Source organism: Schistosoma mansoni, chromosome W, assembly GCF_000237925.1.
Source record: "Schistosoma mansoni strain Puerto Rico chromosome W, complete genome".
Taxonomy (NCBI): Eukaryota; Metazoa; Platyhelminthes; class Trematoda; order Strigeidida; family Schistosomatidae; genus Schistosoma; species Schistosoma mansoni.
The window spans coordinates 48,497,487-48,515,121 of record NC_031502.1 but is presented as its reverse complement, the minus strand read 5'-3'; the positions used below and the strand labels follow the sequence as shown (position 1 = coordinate 48,515,121).

General features: G+C 36.0%; 1 protein-coding gene across 1 annotated transcript in view; it reads right to left on the bottom strand.

Annotated features, from left to right (window-relative positions):
- Positions 1-10,933, bottom strand: part of Smp_161080 (ran binding protein 9-related) — a gene marked incomplete at its 3' end in the record, with an annotated part of 47,242 nt that extends 36,309 nt beyond the window's left edge. The window contains exons 1-3 of the mRNA XM_018789977.1: positions 10,762-10,933; positions 5,348-5,468; positions 131-183 (exon numbers count right to left, since the gene is read on the bottom strand). Coding sequence (XP_018655366.1) covers positions 131-183; positions 5,348-5,468; positions 10,762-10,927 — 340 coding nt within the window. The 5' untranslated portion in view covers positions 10,928-10,933. The remainder of the gene's footprint in view (positions 1-130; positions 184-5,347; positions 5,469-10,761) is intronic.
- Positions 10,934-17,635: the final 6,702 nt, after the last annotated feature.

Sequence of the window (17,635 nt, the reverse complement as noted above, 5' to 3'; positions counted from 1 at the left end):
CTGTTCATATATTTATTTCCTTACTATTATATCAAAACAATAGCCAAAAAAATAAAGTAAAAAATCAATACATTGAAAAGGAAATAAACTGAGTATAAAAGAGAATAAAATCAATGAATCGATAATTTACCTGGCCATTCATTTGTAGATGAACGTGATGAACATACACCCAAAGCAAGTAAACTAAGGGAGAGGAAGATGGTAAGATACAAAAGGAGAGTAAACAGAATAAAAAAAATAGAGTAAATGACAATAGTACTATTAATAATAATAATATTAATAGTAGCAATAAATAGGATGTATGTAAGTAAATATAGATTCTACTATATATATATAGTGTAACAAAACGTTGGTACAATAATTTAAATACTAAAATAACAGTAAGCCTAGCTGTTAGATTATAAGCTGATAATTATTAGGAGAAAATGATGACTAATTATTCAAAAAGATTAAGATAAATTAACTCGACCACAGTGTACTTGAATATAAGCCACACTTCTAAATGTGAAGGTTAATGATATTATACGATAGCCTAAACTGGAGTAGATGGAACGGAGTTTGAACCTAGGGAGTTGTACGCCTTAACCGATAAGCCATAGATCAAAAGAGTGGTATAAATACAACCTGGCATTAAGTCATGAATAATTTTAGTCGTATATCATACACAGCAAGACATTCAGTTGTATTTCAGTATATTCTAGCAACTAAAGCACCAAAAGTTACAGAAAACATTTTAGATATTGATTAAACAATCAGTCAGTAAGTCAGTCACAACGTAGAACTTCGTACGTACGTTCATCAGTTCGAGTTGCCATACCATTATGTGAAAGATCAGGGTTTGAAGATGTTATTGAAGGAGTATAATCCAGTGAAATAAATTTGGAAAGAGAAAAAGGATAGAGATATGAGGAATTCAGATTAGAATTTGGTAAAACACAAAGAGTGGATGTACCTTCGCCATTGCAAACGATTTTGAGCCATGTCATTCAAGGTCTCTAACCATCGGTTGCTATCATCTCGTGGATCCCAACCAGTTAGTCTACACCTACCAACATGGCTCAGTCCACTTGTCAGTGACTTCATGGATTTGTGCCATGTTGTGGTTTGGCCGCCCCTAGCTTTCCTCTAACCTACTCCTACACTATGAAACATTGCACGTTGGGGCAGTCGGTGGTTGGACATACGTAACATGTGTCCCAGCCATCACAACTGATGAAGTTTCACTATTTCATCAATCGATTTACTATCCTTACCTAGTACCCGTTTCCTAACAACTGCGTTACTTGCTCCGTGGTCCCACGATATACGGGCAATGATTCGAAGACACCTATGATCGAATATTAGTAATTTACGAATATCCTCTACTCTTATCGGCCATGTTTCACTGCCATAAAGTAGGACGGGACGAACTGCTGCACAGTAAACACGTCCTTTGGTTGGTAGATGGATATCTCACCTACGCCATAAATGACGCAAGTTGGTGAAAGCTAGACGAGCCTTCTGTATCCGTGCTGAGATTTCGTCACACACCAGACCACAAGGAAAATTAGTGGGATAGTAATTACGAGGAGGAACTGGATTGACGACTATTGTTCCAGATTTTTGGTATAAGGATGGATCACTATTCCGTCTTTCTTTGAGAGAATGTCATTAACCACTTCATAATTCCAGTTTCTTCGGTGGGTCTAAACACCTGACTAATAAGCTGATGGGATTGTCTTTTACTCTTCGTTTGCTTTTGTTGTCCATCATTGCATGCACTTTTAGTCAGTTCAGTTTTAGGTTTTCTTTCTTCACTATGTTTGAAATTTGCTGAAGTGAGTTTCCAAGTGCTTCCGATGATAGCTATGGAAATCTACTTCCATGTATTCAAGAAAAATATTCTTGACATCCTTATCCTAGGACTAAACTCTAGGGATTTCGATCAGAGTAGTTTATTTTATGTACAAATCAATCCCACATCTATACCAGTAAAACCACGAGAAGTTGCCAACGAATATAAGGATATGTGAAAGAGTGAACTGTGTTGGTTTTCATTATTGACTAGGTGAAGTCTAATGAGAGGTTGAGCAATAATAAAGTCTGATAGTCAGAGTATAATTTGGTTGGCCTCCGACATCCATGTATCTTTCAACTGCTAATTTTTCAATTGAATGTTAATCAAGTTCATTCTTCAGTTCAGTATTCTGCATATGAATAGGTTATTTTACCAGATAAAAGACTTCGTATTAGTGGGAGTTAGGGTTAATAAATCAGTCTTATGAGTAGTTGTCACTCAGCCAGATTGCATCATTACATATTATCAATCGATTAGTCGATTGTATCCATGACTTAGATAATTCCCGACCGCCTTTCATTGCAATCCATAAAATTCTCGTCCATAACACCCAGATGCCATTTGGGTATCCTGAACAAAAATAAATAACCTCAAATACTGATTTTGCCAACTAAGGGCGATTTCTGTTTTATGATAAGATACAAAATTTTTTTTAAATAAGAAAGATTAGTTCAGTGAAGACTTCTCTTTTCGGCGAATTCATTTTCAAAGCTGTACAATTGCAAATATATATACTTATTTTTCACGATGATAATGATTACAACAATACTGATAATAAACTTCTGTTAGATATAATGACTGTGAGGTGGAATAAACAAAGGCATTAAAAAATTCCTTTTTAAAAAGAAATTTACCTGCTCATGTGGAGCCAGGTATACAGGTCCTTCGATGCGTACTTTATCTGACGTGGCTAAGAAGAGGGAATGGTTCAATAAGAAGTTCAATAATCGAACACCCTGTGAACACAGGTCACTCAATCAAGACAGGCTCTGCGTACTCAGTCATCTACAAGGCAAGTAGAAGTCTTCCAAAGACAATTAGATTGCATCTTTTTAGCATTGCCGAAGCAATAGCCATACATCTGGGAAAACCAGAATTATGTGTTCAAAAGAGACTGGTACAACCTCTTATTCTACCATGATCTTGACGATTAACAATCAAACGATTATTAGGTTTTTCTTTTTAAAAAGATTTTTTTTAATACTTTTGTTTATTCCACCTCACAGTCATTATATCTAACAGAAGTTTATTATCAGTATTGTTGTAATTATTATCATCATGAAAAATAAGTATACATACCTGCAATTGTACAGCTTTGAAAATGAATTCGCCGAAAAGAGAAGTCTTCACTGAACCAATCTTTCTTATTTAATGTCTTAATGGGTGTATTCCGTTTACTAAAAAAATTATTAAGCGACTACAATGCACCATCACAGTAAAATCATATGATATAATAAAAAGACATAGGTTGTGGAGAGAAGCATGTGAGAAACTACATAAATTAAACTTATTAAGTAAAAACCTCGATCAAATATTTGATATATTTGGTCAAATGTAACTGATTTAGTATCTAACTACATACATATATATTGTAGATTTATTATTTAAACAGTTTCATTGTTTGAATCGTATTGTCTTTCAAGGGAATATCATCCATAGAAACTCTAAAAAATATATCTTATGTGAATATCTCTGCATGAATAAAAAAGTTTAAAATGCTGGCAGGAATGTAAACAAAATCTCATAAATACCAACATCTGAGTCGACCAGTTAATCATAGACAATGTAGGACCTGGTACGAATTTACATCAATCCAAGTTGCCACATTTTATATCAAGCACAGCAAGAGAGGAAATTAACAAGAGAAATAAAGTGTGAGTGTAAATGTACCACTGAAACTGACATTGAACTATGTTCTACGTGAATAGATCTGAAAAATAATATATCACCATAAGAAAATGAAGGAAATTCAAGTAGGGTGGAAGAAATTGAGGACCAAATGAATCAAGAATGTCACCAGTCCATGATGAAGTTACTGACTGAGCCAGGTTGCCAGATGCAAACTATTTGGTTGGGGTTTATGTGATAACTACGATTAACGGTTGGAGACTTCGATAACATGACCAGAGTCATCTATAGTGGTTCAGGATACATTCGCTCTTTATCGTCCAATCGATTTTGAACTCCAGTATTCCTTTACACATACCTTTCCACTCGGCTTTTTTGAGCAATATTCAGAATCCATTTTTGTACTGGTTGTTTTAATCTTCCCACTGACGCTTAGGACTGCAGTTGATCAGTCTCTTATTGGCATATATACATCCTGTGAAGATTGCTTTTAGTCACAAGCATTATAAGCAGAGATGGATGGTGGCTAGCAGGGGAACCCAGGACGCGCGTTTCGTCTTATTTGGGACTCATCAGTTAATTGTACCCGCATCCCAGAGTTGATGTTCACTCCGAAATAGGTACTGGGTTTGAGCCTCGAAGTGAACATCAACTCTGGGATGCAGGTACAATTAGCCGACGAGTCCCAAATAAGACGAAACTCGCGTCCTGGGTTCCACTGCCAGCCACCATCCCTGCCTATATTTCGAATGCTTAGTCTTTCTAATTATTATTGCTACCGGGTTATTTTGATCTCTTTTGTTATTCATCTTATTATTTTTATCTATTCGTGCTAATGTGGTATGGTAACTTGGACCAGTGCACATTTGTGCCAGGGTCTACGTTGATGATGATTGACTGACTGGGCAAGCCCGGTTAGGCTTTGCGAACCTTAGTCATTTCTGGCATAGGCGAGGTGTCCATCTGCCAATGTTGAGGCGACTGTAGTGAGCATCAATTCTCTTTGTTTTAATTCATGGTTGTGAAATATTACCTTATAAAGATAGAGCCTTCTAAACAGAATAAATGAAAACACTACTCTATTTTCGTCAGTTCGGGTTGCTAACCAGTATCGTCAGCCCCCACACAAAAGCATGTGGGTTAAAGCTGATTACATAGACCTACACTTGGTGAGTTACATTATTATCAGACCATTATAACTAACAGCGTAAAACCTGGTGTAGACTATAAGTTTAACCCCGATACAAATAGGAAGTGCTCCTTTCATAGTAATGAAATCGAGTCTATCATAATGCAAACGACACATTCAGTTATGCAAGAGACGAATAAAGATAAATATTATGAGAATAAACAAAATTATACTACTCGTTTGACTGATCGCCTAGTTGAACACTGACGAAAATAAGACACAAAATGTACATTTTCTCTAGCAACTTATTTCCAAAAGAGGGTAAACGTTACTGCACTGTATACATAGAGTTAACGATATAACTTAAAAAGTATCAGTGGCTGGTCTGATTAACTGTGAGTGTTAACACTTGTTCTACCACAGGTGTGTACAACAAACAAATTAAATTGGATATGACTAGAGTTTTGTCACTATCAAATATGATTATTTAAGAAATATATATGAAACAAGTGATGGATATTAAATATACTCACCCAGATCGACTTTTAACATTAACGGTTATCTCGAAATAATAAACACTGCATGAAACTGGAATTGGGTGATCAGCTTTTATAACCACAGGTAAAACAGTTTGATGTACATGTGATCTCATGTCTAAATATGATAAGATTTTAAAAAAAGAGTATATACAAGTAAGTTTAGAAATTATACATGTGACTGATAATATGGTTATATAAAGTTTTTAATTATACCAGCAAGTGTTGATTTCATTACAAAATCTATAGGTTTACTGAATAATTATAGATCAGTAACATCGTTAAGGATATTTTTCTAAAAACAGTGTCAATTGCGTAAGGTTACAGATCACAAGGTGACCAAAATAATAATTACATATGAACCTTGTTGAAGAAAAAAAACTCAGGTACATTGGTAAACCAGTCAGTCAGTTACAAAGCAGAACCTGTACTTATGTACATCGGTTTAATTTGCTATACCCCATTAGCACGGAGAAATGAAGATAATAGACAGGAGGCTCTAAAACAAAATTTCGTGGTAGCTGAGACATCCCACCCATGTGCATCTGTAACCTTGAAGGAACTGATGCTTACCCTAGGATTAGAATCAGTCTACTTAAAATCTATTGATTTCTGACATTTTAAAACATGTTTATTCCCATTATCATATTTATACATTATGAAACAAATATTTCTTCTAGGCTTATTCTTACCTTGTCATGTATACGTGACAAATGATAAATCTGTTTTCAACTTCCTAGAGTTTCACAACAAAACAGTATATGGTTAAACCTACATTATTAGTTCAGAAAATAGTTTAAATAAGTACCAGGCGACAGAGCAGACATATTAGGAGTTATGGATAGTTTCGCACAACGGGTTCGATGACTAAATAAATTAATATATTTGTAATATCCCAATGAGTAGAAAAATTAAATTTTCTGACGTTCCGTGACACAGTGTAAGCCACTTCTTCAGAGAATAAATAACTAAATTAACATTAATCCAAGTTTAGATAGTGCGACGGAACAATGATGATGACTAATAAAAAAGAGGTATCATCTCAAAAGGTTGCCAACGGATAAAAGCAACGACTAGAAAAAGTCCACTTAGTTTGTTTTCTAGATGTGTATACCTCGACATTTTGAATAAAATTCACTGACAAATTAAAAACTACCATTCGGTATAAGCGAAACGTAGCTATCATAATTGGTATCAATAAAAAAAACAAATGAAAGTGACAGTGGCAGTAATGATGGGTTGCCAGGACGAAATGGAAATAAAGGAAAAGTGAAATCGAAAGTACACTGCATGAAGTAGTAAAACATTCACGGCTACTAAAATAACCTCACGTCACTGTAACTTATTTTGGAACATTTCTTGCGATTTCCAACTCCTGATTACTTTTGTTCCGTGGAATCCAAACAGTAAACATATGCCTCTAAATGGCTCATACAAAAGATCAATAAACTTATGAATTTAGAGTACATTTCCAGTTAGATGATCAAATATCAACAAGGGTTGAGTAGATTTTAAAACTTTAGTAAAAAGGACATTCACATAGCCATTAATGAACAAACCCATCGTCAATCAATGTACTCTGTACTGATATAAAATTCTAATAAATGACCGATATTATAAGGAAGGTAACTATTCAACAATTCATACTTATTGAGCACATTTTAAAAAGCCAAATTTGATGTTAAGCCCAAGTAAGTTGTATAATAAGCTTATAGCTGTAAAACAAGCAATTTTGTTCATACAATGAGCGTCAGTTATAATCAACATAGAGTCTAGCATAAGTGGGTGTTAGCCTGAGTTCCTAAACCATATCATTATAAAGAGATGATGTTAACGGAACAAATAAGGGATTTAGATAATAGTTATATCAATGATAGCGAGGGAGACTAAACACTGAAAATATGGCTCGAAAATAAGTTATGCATAAAGGTATATTTAAACCTAAGATACTGAAAATGATAAAAATTGAGTGCATTTGCGTCACTGTGAACAATTTTCAGTTGTAACCCAGTCTCCAACTACTGGTTACGGTCATCTCATAAACGCTAACCAGGTGATATAGATCTATTCAGTCAGTCAGCTACAACGTAGGACCAGGCACATATATGCATCGGTCCAAGTTGCCATACCTCGTTAGCACAACAAGATCTATTAATAAGCCACAGCTCAACAGTCAGTGATTTCATCAGTCGATGTTTCGTCTGACTGCCCCTAGCTTTCTCCTAACCAACTACTACTTCAGACATAATTGTAGGTCGAGGTAGACTGTATTCGGGCATACGTAATACATGTTCAAGCCACATAGAGACTAAGTTGATGGAGGTCTCCTTTGGGCTGGACGGTCATTTATTAGGGTCAAATAGTCAGTGAAGCAATAACAAGCTTGTTGCAATGTACTGGTGACATGATCACAACTGAGTGGTATCAACTCGCATACCAATAAATTTTATAACTTATTCCTTTTAGGATAGAGGTACACAAGCTCTTAGTCCGTCAACAGGTATCAAATAATCAGCCGCTTCATTAGTGCATGAAATATGGATCGATACTTACAACTTGAATGCAATAGACTGTCAGATTACTTATCTGAATCAGTCAATCAGTCAGTCACAACGTAGAACTTCGTACGTACGTACATCAGTTCGAGTTGCCATACCACATTAGCACAGAGATGAAGTTGTCCATTCAAATCCCATATTGGTAGAAGTAGTAAGAGTATAAGCATACAGTGAAATAAATTTGGAAAGAGAAGAAAGATAGAGACATAAGGAATTTAGAAGTTTAGTATTTGGCAGAACACAAAGAGTGGATGTACCTTCGCCATTGCAAACGATTCTGAGGCATGTCATTCAAGGTCTCTAACCATCGATTGCTATCATCTCGCGAATGCCAACCAGGTAGTCTACACCTACCAACTACTTATCTGAATAATCACTGTCAAATTTTAAGAACAGGGAGTATATATTAGTAGGACTATGGAACCCTCAAGATAAGTTACTAGGAATTATTTACACATTCTGAGGCTATCTACTCACATAAAACTGGTCAAAGCAATGATAGGATCAAATGTCTTTAACAGCTGAGTAAACTATAAGATTAATTACTCAAATAGTTGAAGACCAATAAGAGGAAAAAGGGAACCAAGTAACTGTTCTCGAAATGGCATCAATTTCCAGTCTGAAATAGTTGATGGTTGCTGAAAATCCATGCTAGTGACAGATTTCGATAGTTTCTGATACGATGTTTACCTACCACAATGACCAATGATTAAAATTTTTATTACTTGAGGTCCTGCTGCCATATGATGAAGTCGTGTTGAAGGATAATACGATTAAGAGCAACTAAACTCATAGTGTGAATAATTACAGTGATGGGGTCAGGTAGTAAGACTGTTCATTGAGTTGTGAAGTGATATGACAGAGATGGAGTGTTATTTATGGGTTGGTGGTTATAACTGCACGGTATCTCCAATTTAGAAAAATTGCCAGACATTAACAATCCTAAGAACAAAGTATTTTAACTTGTGATGAGTCTTTCTTAAAATGATAAGATGTACGAAAATGGAACCAAGCGATATAAAATCCAGGGTTTCGGAAGTGACTGTACCTTGCATTATGTCGACTTATGTGGCGCAAATGTATTTGGTACCCCTTTGTACCAATATTTATGAGTTTAAATAAAGTAAAAAATGAAATAGGTTTTAAACTAATCGAACTCAAAGTCAAACTCAGACCCATATAATTCTGTTCGGACAACTGATTAGTATCGTTAACTCATACAAACTGCATGACATAAACCTGAGTATATAAATCTATACTTGGCACATCAGTTACATTATGATGTACTCTACTCTTTACATCAACCTGGTATTTTATGCCTATTTGTTCATCATAGTAGTGCAAAAAAAGAGATATCAAACAAAAGCTTGTGTGCAAGGCTACAGGTCACTTCTGTCAGTTAATAGTATTGCCTAGCGGTCGAAATCTCCATAGATCGAGCAGATTTCTAACTTTTAACCGAGTGGTAAAAAATGTCCTGAGTAATAGATTAGAGCTTCACTGAAGTTAGTTTATCATTCTTTAAATAGATGCGACGGTATTAATAACTCTATCAAATATTTATGCCTTCATGTTTCCATTGAATTATGGTTTTTGATGCTCACAGTATAGGGACTGGTGGAAACCTTGACAAGTTCAAATTTTGGGTGGAGAAATAATGATCTTATTCCGTGGAATTCCGAAACAACTTGCAAGTAGGCAGCCTCTAACTTACTAAGCCTAATTTAAATTATTTTCTGTCGCAAGGTTTAAATTTAATTTATTCTTTTACAAGGGCGGTGTTTTTGGTCTCCTATTTAGTTGGTGGCTCGTCTTTAGTAATAATGTTACAGTATATCTGGAATTCAATTACGTAGTATGTTTACTATTTGTCATGATTGTTGACTTATTTCCGTTCTTGTTTATTACTAGATGAGCCCTAGTTACTATTGCGGTTCATCCAGAGTATCTGCTGATCACTTTACCACTAGGTTAAAATGGTTGATTTCAGGTCAACAAGGAGTTTGTCATCAACATATGGACGTTTAAGAACATCCACCGATTAGCCCGACAAATAATTCAGTATTATGGACGATACTTACGGTCTCCCTGTTTTCTAGTTTTAATTAACCCTTGGCTGTTGTTTTTAGCAATAAGCGCTTTTCAAATAACTGGAATAAAGTTTTTTCTGGTATTTAACATAATTACTCAAGGCCGATAGTAAACTACGAAAAGAATAAAATTTGATTATACTTGCTGTACTGAAGTTAAAAAAGAGCCTATGAAATCCTGTGGAATTCTGAGGGTTTTTCTCCCATTAGAATGCATAGCTGACGGTGCAACTTACTAAACTAAGTGATCTAGAAACAAAGTTCGAGTGGGAGTACAGACCTAGGACAGTGACTGAGTAGTGACAATATATATATTGAGAAACCACATTCCCACCCCTAAATTCCCCATGAGAATTAGAATGTACATTGAACACGAACACAATCCCGAGGTTGAGATATAAACTCTTGAGTAAGATCTTCATAAGAAATTGGAGACTGAAGATAAATACCTAGATGAGTTGCTTCAGAAGGATTGATGGGTTCCACTTTGTGGATAGTTTTACGAATTTGTGTGAACTACCATAAATTTTCAAGTTTCTCATATGGTGAACAGTGAAAGGATTGTTCAAAATATTGCGTACATTTAGTCAATAAGGTCAAATTACATAACAAAGAGGTAACATGAGGAAGGTTTCTGTATAACAATGTATAAAGCAGTATTTTGGCATCATGATCTGTGGAGTAGAAAGTGATATATAGCCAAATTGGAAACCTTAGGATGAATAAACAGTAGGCGGATACCACCATAAAAATAAAAACTCACCAACAGCAGTACGGCCATCTCCGCGAACCTGAACCTTGCTACATTTTGAGTTGGTAACAAGGGATGTTGGAAGCTTGCTTCCTTGCATATAAGCCACAAGGTACAACTGTTTAATGATATCCTCATTAAGCTGGCATCTTTTGTCATCATCCAAAGTAAACGCCATTTCTAATGAACAGCTGATTTACAACCTTGAGACAAATTAAACAAATACCAGTGAATAAGTAAAAACAAAATGCGGTATCACAAAACATTTTCCGCCATGTTGAGTAGAATTATCCTTTCAGTTTCTGGACTGTTGTTTGTGTGGCAAGAAAGTCGGTTGGACTCACAACAGGATAGGCTTTCCTGCAAGTCGTCAGTAATAATAATGGATGGGTTGGTTAACCCGTTTTCATACTTGTCTTATGTTTTTCAATGAGGATTCAGCTTTCCTTGAAACTGTCCACCGAATGAGAAGACGCCACTCGCTCTTAGAATGTCACTTTAGATTATCAGTTCCAGGTAAAAGGAAAAAGACAAGACATTTACATACTAAGATCATCGTTTGCTGTAGGGTAAGCCAGTATAAAACTAACCCGTAACCTGGAAATAAGATAACAGTAATAAATCGAGGCTTTTCATTCTTTCATAGTGTATCAGTAAGACCTATCACCATTTTGGCCCTTCGCCACTGAACTCGTCCGCTTCACACTTGAAACCACTACTCGCTACTTGAAACCTATGTTCCACATGAAGCCTCACAAACACTGAGTGTAATGCCTTAAAATCGTTTCCGCCCAAGTGATGAAATGACTAACAAACAGCACACATGACCCTAGAGCCTTTGACAGTAGCAGCCTTCGAGTCGTTGTTTATGTCGAATCCTAGATCTTATTATTCTATTATTTTATGTAACACAATTCCATTCATTGTGTGGTGATATGAATCGTCTCAGTTGTTTATTTGCATCGCTACACTATTGTTAGAATTAACTTTTACTGACCACCTACACATCTATTGAACCAGTGAATTCAGCTCATCCTATGGCATATTCTTCTGATTCAGATGTAAAGGCGAAGACTGGCAAAGCAAGGACAACATCCATACTATCGAATAACATATGGGACTCAAAACAACTCTCAACTAATTTCAAAGTCACAATTTTCAATAAGAACATCAAGACAGTTAGTTCTACTGTACAGAGCTGAAACGTGAACTAATACATCCATCGTCAAGAAGGTACAAGTATTTATAAACAGTTGTCTAGGCAAATTACTCAACATACGGTTACTATCAGCAACAGCCTTTTATGGGAGAGGACAAACCAGATTCAAGCTGAAGAGGAAATTAGGAGAAGACGTTGGAAGTGGATCGGACATACATTGAGGAAATCACCAAACTGTATCACGAGGAAATCCCTAACTTGGAATCCTGAAGGGAAGCGTAAAAGAGGAAGGCCAAAAAGCACATTACGTCAGGAAATAGAAACAGATATGAAAAGGACGAATGTTAACTGGAAAGAAGTGGATAGGATTTCCCAGGACTGGGTTGGATGGAAAGTGTTGATGGGCGACCGATGCTCCTCCACGAGGGAGTAACAGGCGTAATGGCATAATGGCACAATCTCTGTGACACAACGAACTTTGTCTTCAAATCTTGATATCATCTGCAAATAATTGAATGGATAGCTTCGCTGCAGTGCGGCATCGGTGCGTGGTGAATAGTCGAAGAATAAACCGCCTCTATTGCAAACTCTCATCATATTTGTTTTCCTACATCCTTAGATTTTTGACGGCTACTCGGGTTCCTTTCGATCATAAAGATTGTCCTTTAGGCGTGGTGTGAGGTGTGACGTCATTCAATAAATATGCCAGAAGTGTAGTTGCTTTATTAAGTTTATGACACTTGTCAATTGCTGATTGAATGCACGATCAACTACGTACCTAAGTCTAACAAGATATAATCAACATCATGAACAAACCTCTGTTTTACCTGGGCTGGACAACATATTGCAGTGAGTTTGAAATGTTTATAAAAACAAAGTAAATCGTACTGGTTCACTTAAATCCTTATTTAGATCATTTTAACTTTTGCCATATTTCAGTGCGAAAACATTTTACGCCATTATTTTGACAAATGATCAAGAGTAGGAAAATGATTCTGACACTCACATAGAAACGGACGATATGGTCAAACTTCATCATTGCATCAATGAAAACTCACGCCGTGCTCGAAAAAGTCAGTTTCAAAATAGGAAGATAACTCCGTAAGGTTTTTCTGCATATGGACTTGCATGTACTTGTGTGGTTGGTTATAGGGATCCCTTATGTATGACAGTGACACTTGGTCTTTATTCTTGAATCCCCATTCAGTTCATACTGTCAAATTTGGGGTCTGAGATAAGAAAGTTAATATTTACTCTAATAACAGCTTCCTTGGATTTTTAAATAAGTTAAGTTTTGGCTTTACCTGACCTCTAAACAGATGTCACTGGTCTAAACATCCCATTTTAATTAACATTTTCTGTCCCCAAGTCACTTCATGAACTTTGTATCTTGACTTTGTACTGTAAATACCTGATGCAGGTATATGTTTTATTGTCTTATTTATTGTGCGTTGCACTTCACTTAGTAAGATATTACATCATGCGCCTTCTGATTTTTTCTTTTCTCTTAATAACGACTCTTTCCTCGTTGAGTGATTTCCATTGACCAATGAAACAATTTCTACTCATACGGAAAAATTAATCACAGACTACCTCACACATTCAGCGTCACGTTAACATTAGGGTGACTATTTTTTGGGGGTATTAAATCCCCAGAACTCACTTGGCAAATGACTTATTTTTGTAATTTTGTTTCGAAAATTCGAATTTCTTTGTTTTCGCGCCAAAAGCGCTCTTTTCACCTTCATATCGTGTTTCCCACTCGGGAAAATCTTAAACGCTATTGGTCCATCGTATCTTTTAGTATGCTATTCCGTAACGTTTTTCAAGGATAGTTTTATGCTGTATATATGCGTTTGATTTATTCCTATTGCGATTGCTTGTGCTTCTGGCTGCTTACGGAATATATATTCCTCACTTCTACTCTGCATGCTCCCACAGTACACAATGAACCTCGCAGTTTCAACCACGGTCTCCGTATGCATGAATTTTAGTGATCCTCGGATATTACTTATTAATGCCTCTTATGGGATGCATAAGACTACATGTGATGCCTTGATGCTTGGTGTTTATGACTGTATAAATGATATGGAATTATAAAATAAGTACAAAATAAAAATCCCAATTTATTGATGGATCGTGAAATAATGCCTTTACATTAAAACATACACAAGCTGCCTTGTGCTATACCACAGTAGGTTGTGGCTAATGGTGTCCAGTCAACAGATATTGAGTATCTTCCTTAAACAATTGTTCATTATTACTTGTACTTTTATTATGATGGTTGCGGTATTTCTCCAAGTTTCAGCTTTGCACAGTAAAACTTTCTTGACGTTTGTACTCAAGATTTTGACTTTCACATGAGTTGACAGTTGTATTAGTTATGTCCGTAAGCAAACAAACAAATCGTTCTTTAAGCGCTCACCAAGTCATTCTGGTCTAATGTGTCTGTAGACTATCCTGTTGAATGTGACCTGCCAATTAAAGGACACTATTATCCCATTATATTATTTTGAGGCATGATTTTTATTCATTTCTATAAGACACGCAATACTGATCGGCATGTCTGTGCGTTTCACCTAATGACTATAACTCGTTTAATTATTGTACTACTCGAATTGTTTTGGGTATGAAAACAGATAAAGTTTAAAACCAGGTTGACCATGTCCAGACTAAAGCTTTCACATATTATCTGGGGTCGCCAGTAGAGCGTTTAAAGTTGCAGTAAAATATATACACGGCAAATCAAATCTAACAAATTTTTTTACATTCCATATGTTTTTCAACTGTAGGAATACTGTCCTTGCTTCACCAATCCTTGCCTTCAAATTCTCATCACACCCTCCTTGTTCATCCATGATTCTGATGATTAGGTGAGTGGAAGTTTCCACCTCTTCCACAGTTTCTCCATCAAGTGTGATTCGGCTGGCGTTCTCTGTGTAGTACTGGAGGATGTTGCTTTTCCCATGTGTATGTCGAGGCCTACTGTTGCAGAGACTGCTTCTATACTGTTTGTCTTGACTTGCATTTATTCGTGTGTATAGGATAGAAGATCCAGGTTATCTGTGAAGTCCAAATCTCCTAGTTGCATTCAATCTGTGCATTGTATTCCTTGCTTCCGATCAGATGTGGGGATTTTAATGGTCCAGTCAACGACCACAAGATAGGGTGGGGGAATGAGTAAGCTGTCTTATCTGATTGCGATCCTCACTTCCGATGCGTCTGTCAACTGTCCTCCATGCACCACTTTGCATTGTAGTCCGTCGTCCAGATGAAATTGACGACCTTCTCAGTTATTCACTCCATAGCGTCGAGGAGGGTTCCATAATGTTCTCCTATCCACACTGTCGAATGCTTTCTCTTTGTCAAAGAAGTTGATGTGTAGCAACGAATTCCATTCCCTGTCTGCACGTACTTGTTCTTCCTCCCAAATCTTCCTGAATAGGATGTAAAGCATATTTTCAAATACTTCTATGTGTGACTTTGGTGCTTCGGCTTGTACATTTTCAGATTATGCTGCTGCTTTCTAAATACTGATTTGTGTGGTGGTCGGCTATGATGATTTCATCGATCGTTGGTGGAGTGACATTGATAGGAAGAACTGTATGTGCTTATTCGTTGTCCAGCGGTATCAGTGGAGCTGGTCTATTCAGGAGTTGTTTGAAGTGTTCTACCCACCCGTTCCTCTGTCCTAGAATCTCAGTGATTGTTATGTCTTCTTTGTCCTTGACTCGTCTCTCTGATCTACTATATTTGTCTGCTAGTTTCTTCGTTGTGTCATATAGTTGTTTAATATTTCCTTCTGTTTCATCTTCTGCTGTCGATGTAGTGTGTTCTACATATTTCTGCTTGTCAGCTTTAATGCTCCTCTTCAGTTCTTTGTTTGCTTCCGTGTATTCAGCTTGTGCCTTGACTTACTCTGTTCTTGTTCGACTGTTGTTAATTGCTGTCTTCTTACTCTTCATTTCTTGAATCTCGTGCAGGTTTTCGATGGAGATTTATTCCTTATGATGATAATGATGTTGGTGCTTGATGCAACCCAGAACCTCCTGACATGCTGAAGTTAGTGTTTCTTTGATCCATTTCCAGTTGTCCTCCATAGTAGTTTCCTCTCCTTTGAGTAGATTTTGTATGACGTGAAACGTGTTGTTGAGAGCTATGTTGAATTAGTTGAGTTTAAGAGTGTGTCGAAGGAAGGTTGTATTGAATGTTTGTAATGCTGTTTGTTTAGGTTTTTGATGTTTCTTTAGCTTGAGATTGATCTTGGAAACCACCAGTTTTTGTGATGTTATGAATCTATGTCCGCTTCTTTCTTGGTTGTCACGTCTTCCAATGATCTAATTTTTTATTATTGATACAGATATGTTTGATCTGGTTGTCTGTAATGTGATTTGGTGAGATCAATTTAGCTTAGTGAATACACCACCTTTAGCTATTATGTTGATATTATTCACGCTGATAAAATAAGTCGACCGCTTTACTTGATCCATTTTTGTGCTAGTTTTCGCTTATTTATGACATCAGTGTAATGATAAACCTGTCGAAACATCATGTTTCGCGTAGAATATTTTACCCTACAATATGAAACTACTACAAAGTAGTATATATATACATATTAGTATAAAGTATCTTTTATGAAAGGAAATCAGATAAAAAAAATCGTTAACTTGTGGTGTTCGTATGAACTAATAATACTTTGGTACTCGATGAGTTTTTGGTTTTGCATTCCAAATACAATACGTTCGTTTGTAATCATCTAGTTCTATGTGAATTAAATTGAGTAATTTCAAGGATTCGTAGTTCGTAGTTCGGATACTTCTAATTATCACACTACATTTCCTTGTGAAGATTTTTAAAATAATGTATCTAATATGTCTTTGTTCCGTAAATTTTGGTATATATCATCTACAAAAAGGGTATTTATGGAGTAATTTTCCCAACGTAAATTAACCTTTAGGGCTTAAAATTTTAATGGTTTATGTTACATAAATCTCCCTACTGATCTAAACTCTGCTGACATTTTAGGTTTAATAATTCAGGAAAGTTTAAATGTGTATATTAGCTATTATCATCAAAATATTGGTTTGTAGATCTATGTCGAATGATTGGGGGCCTATTCGAGTTAGACGGGAATGGTGTGACCAACAAGTAACTCCGAGTTCACACCTCGCAGTCAGCACGTAGCGTGGATCACGCCTTCGTCGTATCTAGGTACTTTGACTGTTTTGAAGACTGTATAACACAAAGAACATTATTACAGAAATGTTTTAGTAAAAGTAGGTACAAGGGGAGGTTGCGACCACCATCACATATATCAGTCCATGGAGTGCAATTAACTAATGCGTGTTGGTTGTTCTTGACCTTGATGAGGATCGGTGAACTGTTCGACATTCAGTGAACCAACTTATGAATAATTTGGCTAGAGCTCAGTGTCATTTCTTTGGCCCTACAAGCTCCTTCCTGCATTTGTCAGTTAAGTCTTTTCAATCTGATAAGAAGAAGTGTTTTTCATTCATTTAACACAGAGATAAGAAGATACAGAGTACGAGATTTATTCTCATAATATTATCTGGCAACCTAAAGTACAGTGTATTACAAATATTCATTTCGTAATTATCCAGTTCCATGTTATTTCTAGATCTTTACGTTGATTACTTTTAGTTGAAAAATAGAAATTTACATTTAAAATGAATTCTAAAGTGTAACAAAAAATAGATTGTTCGTTTA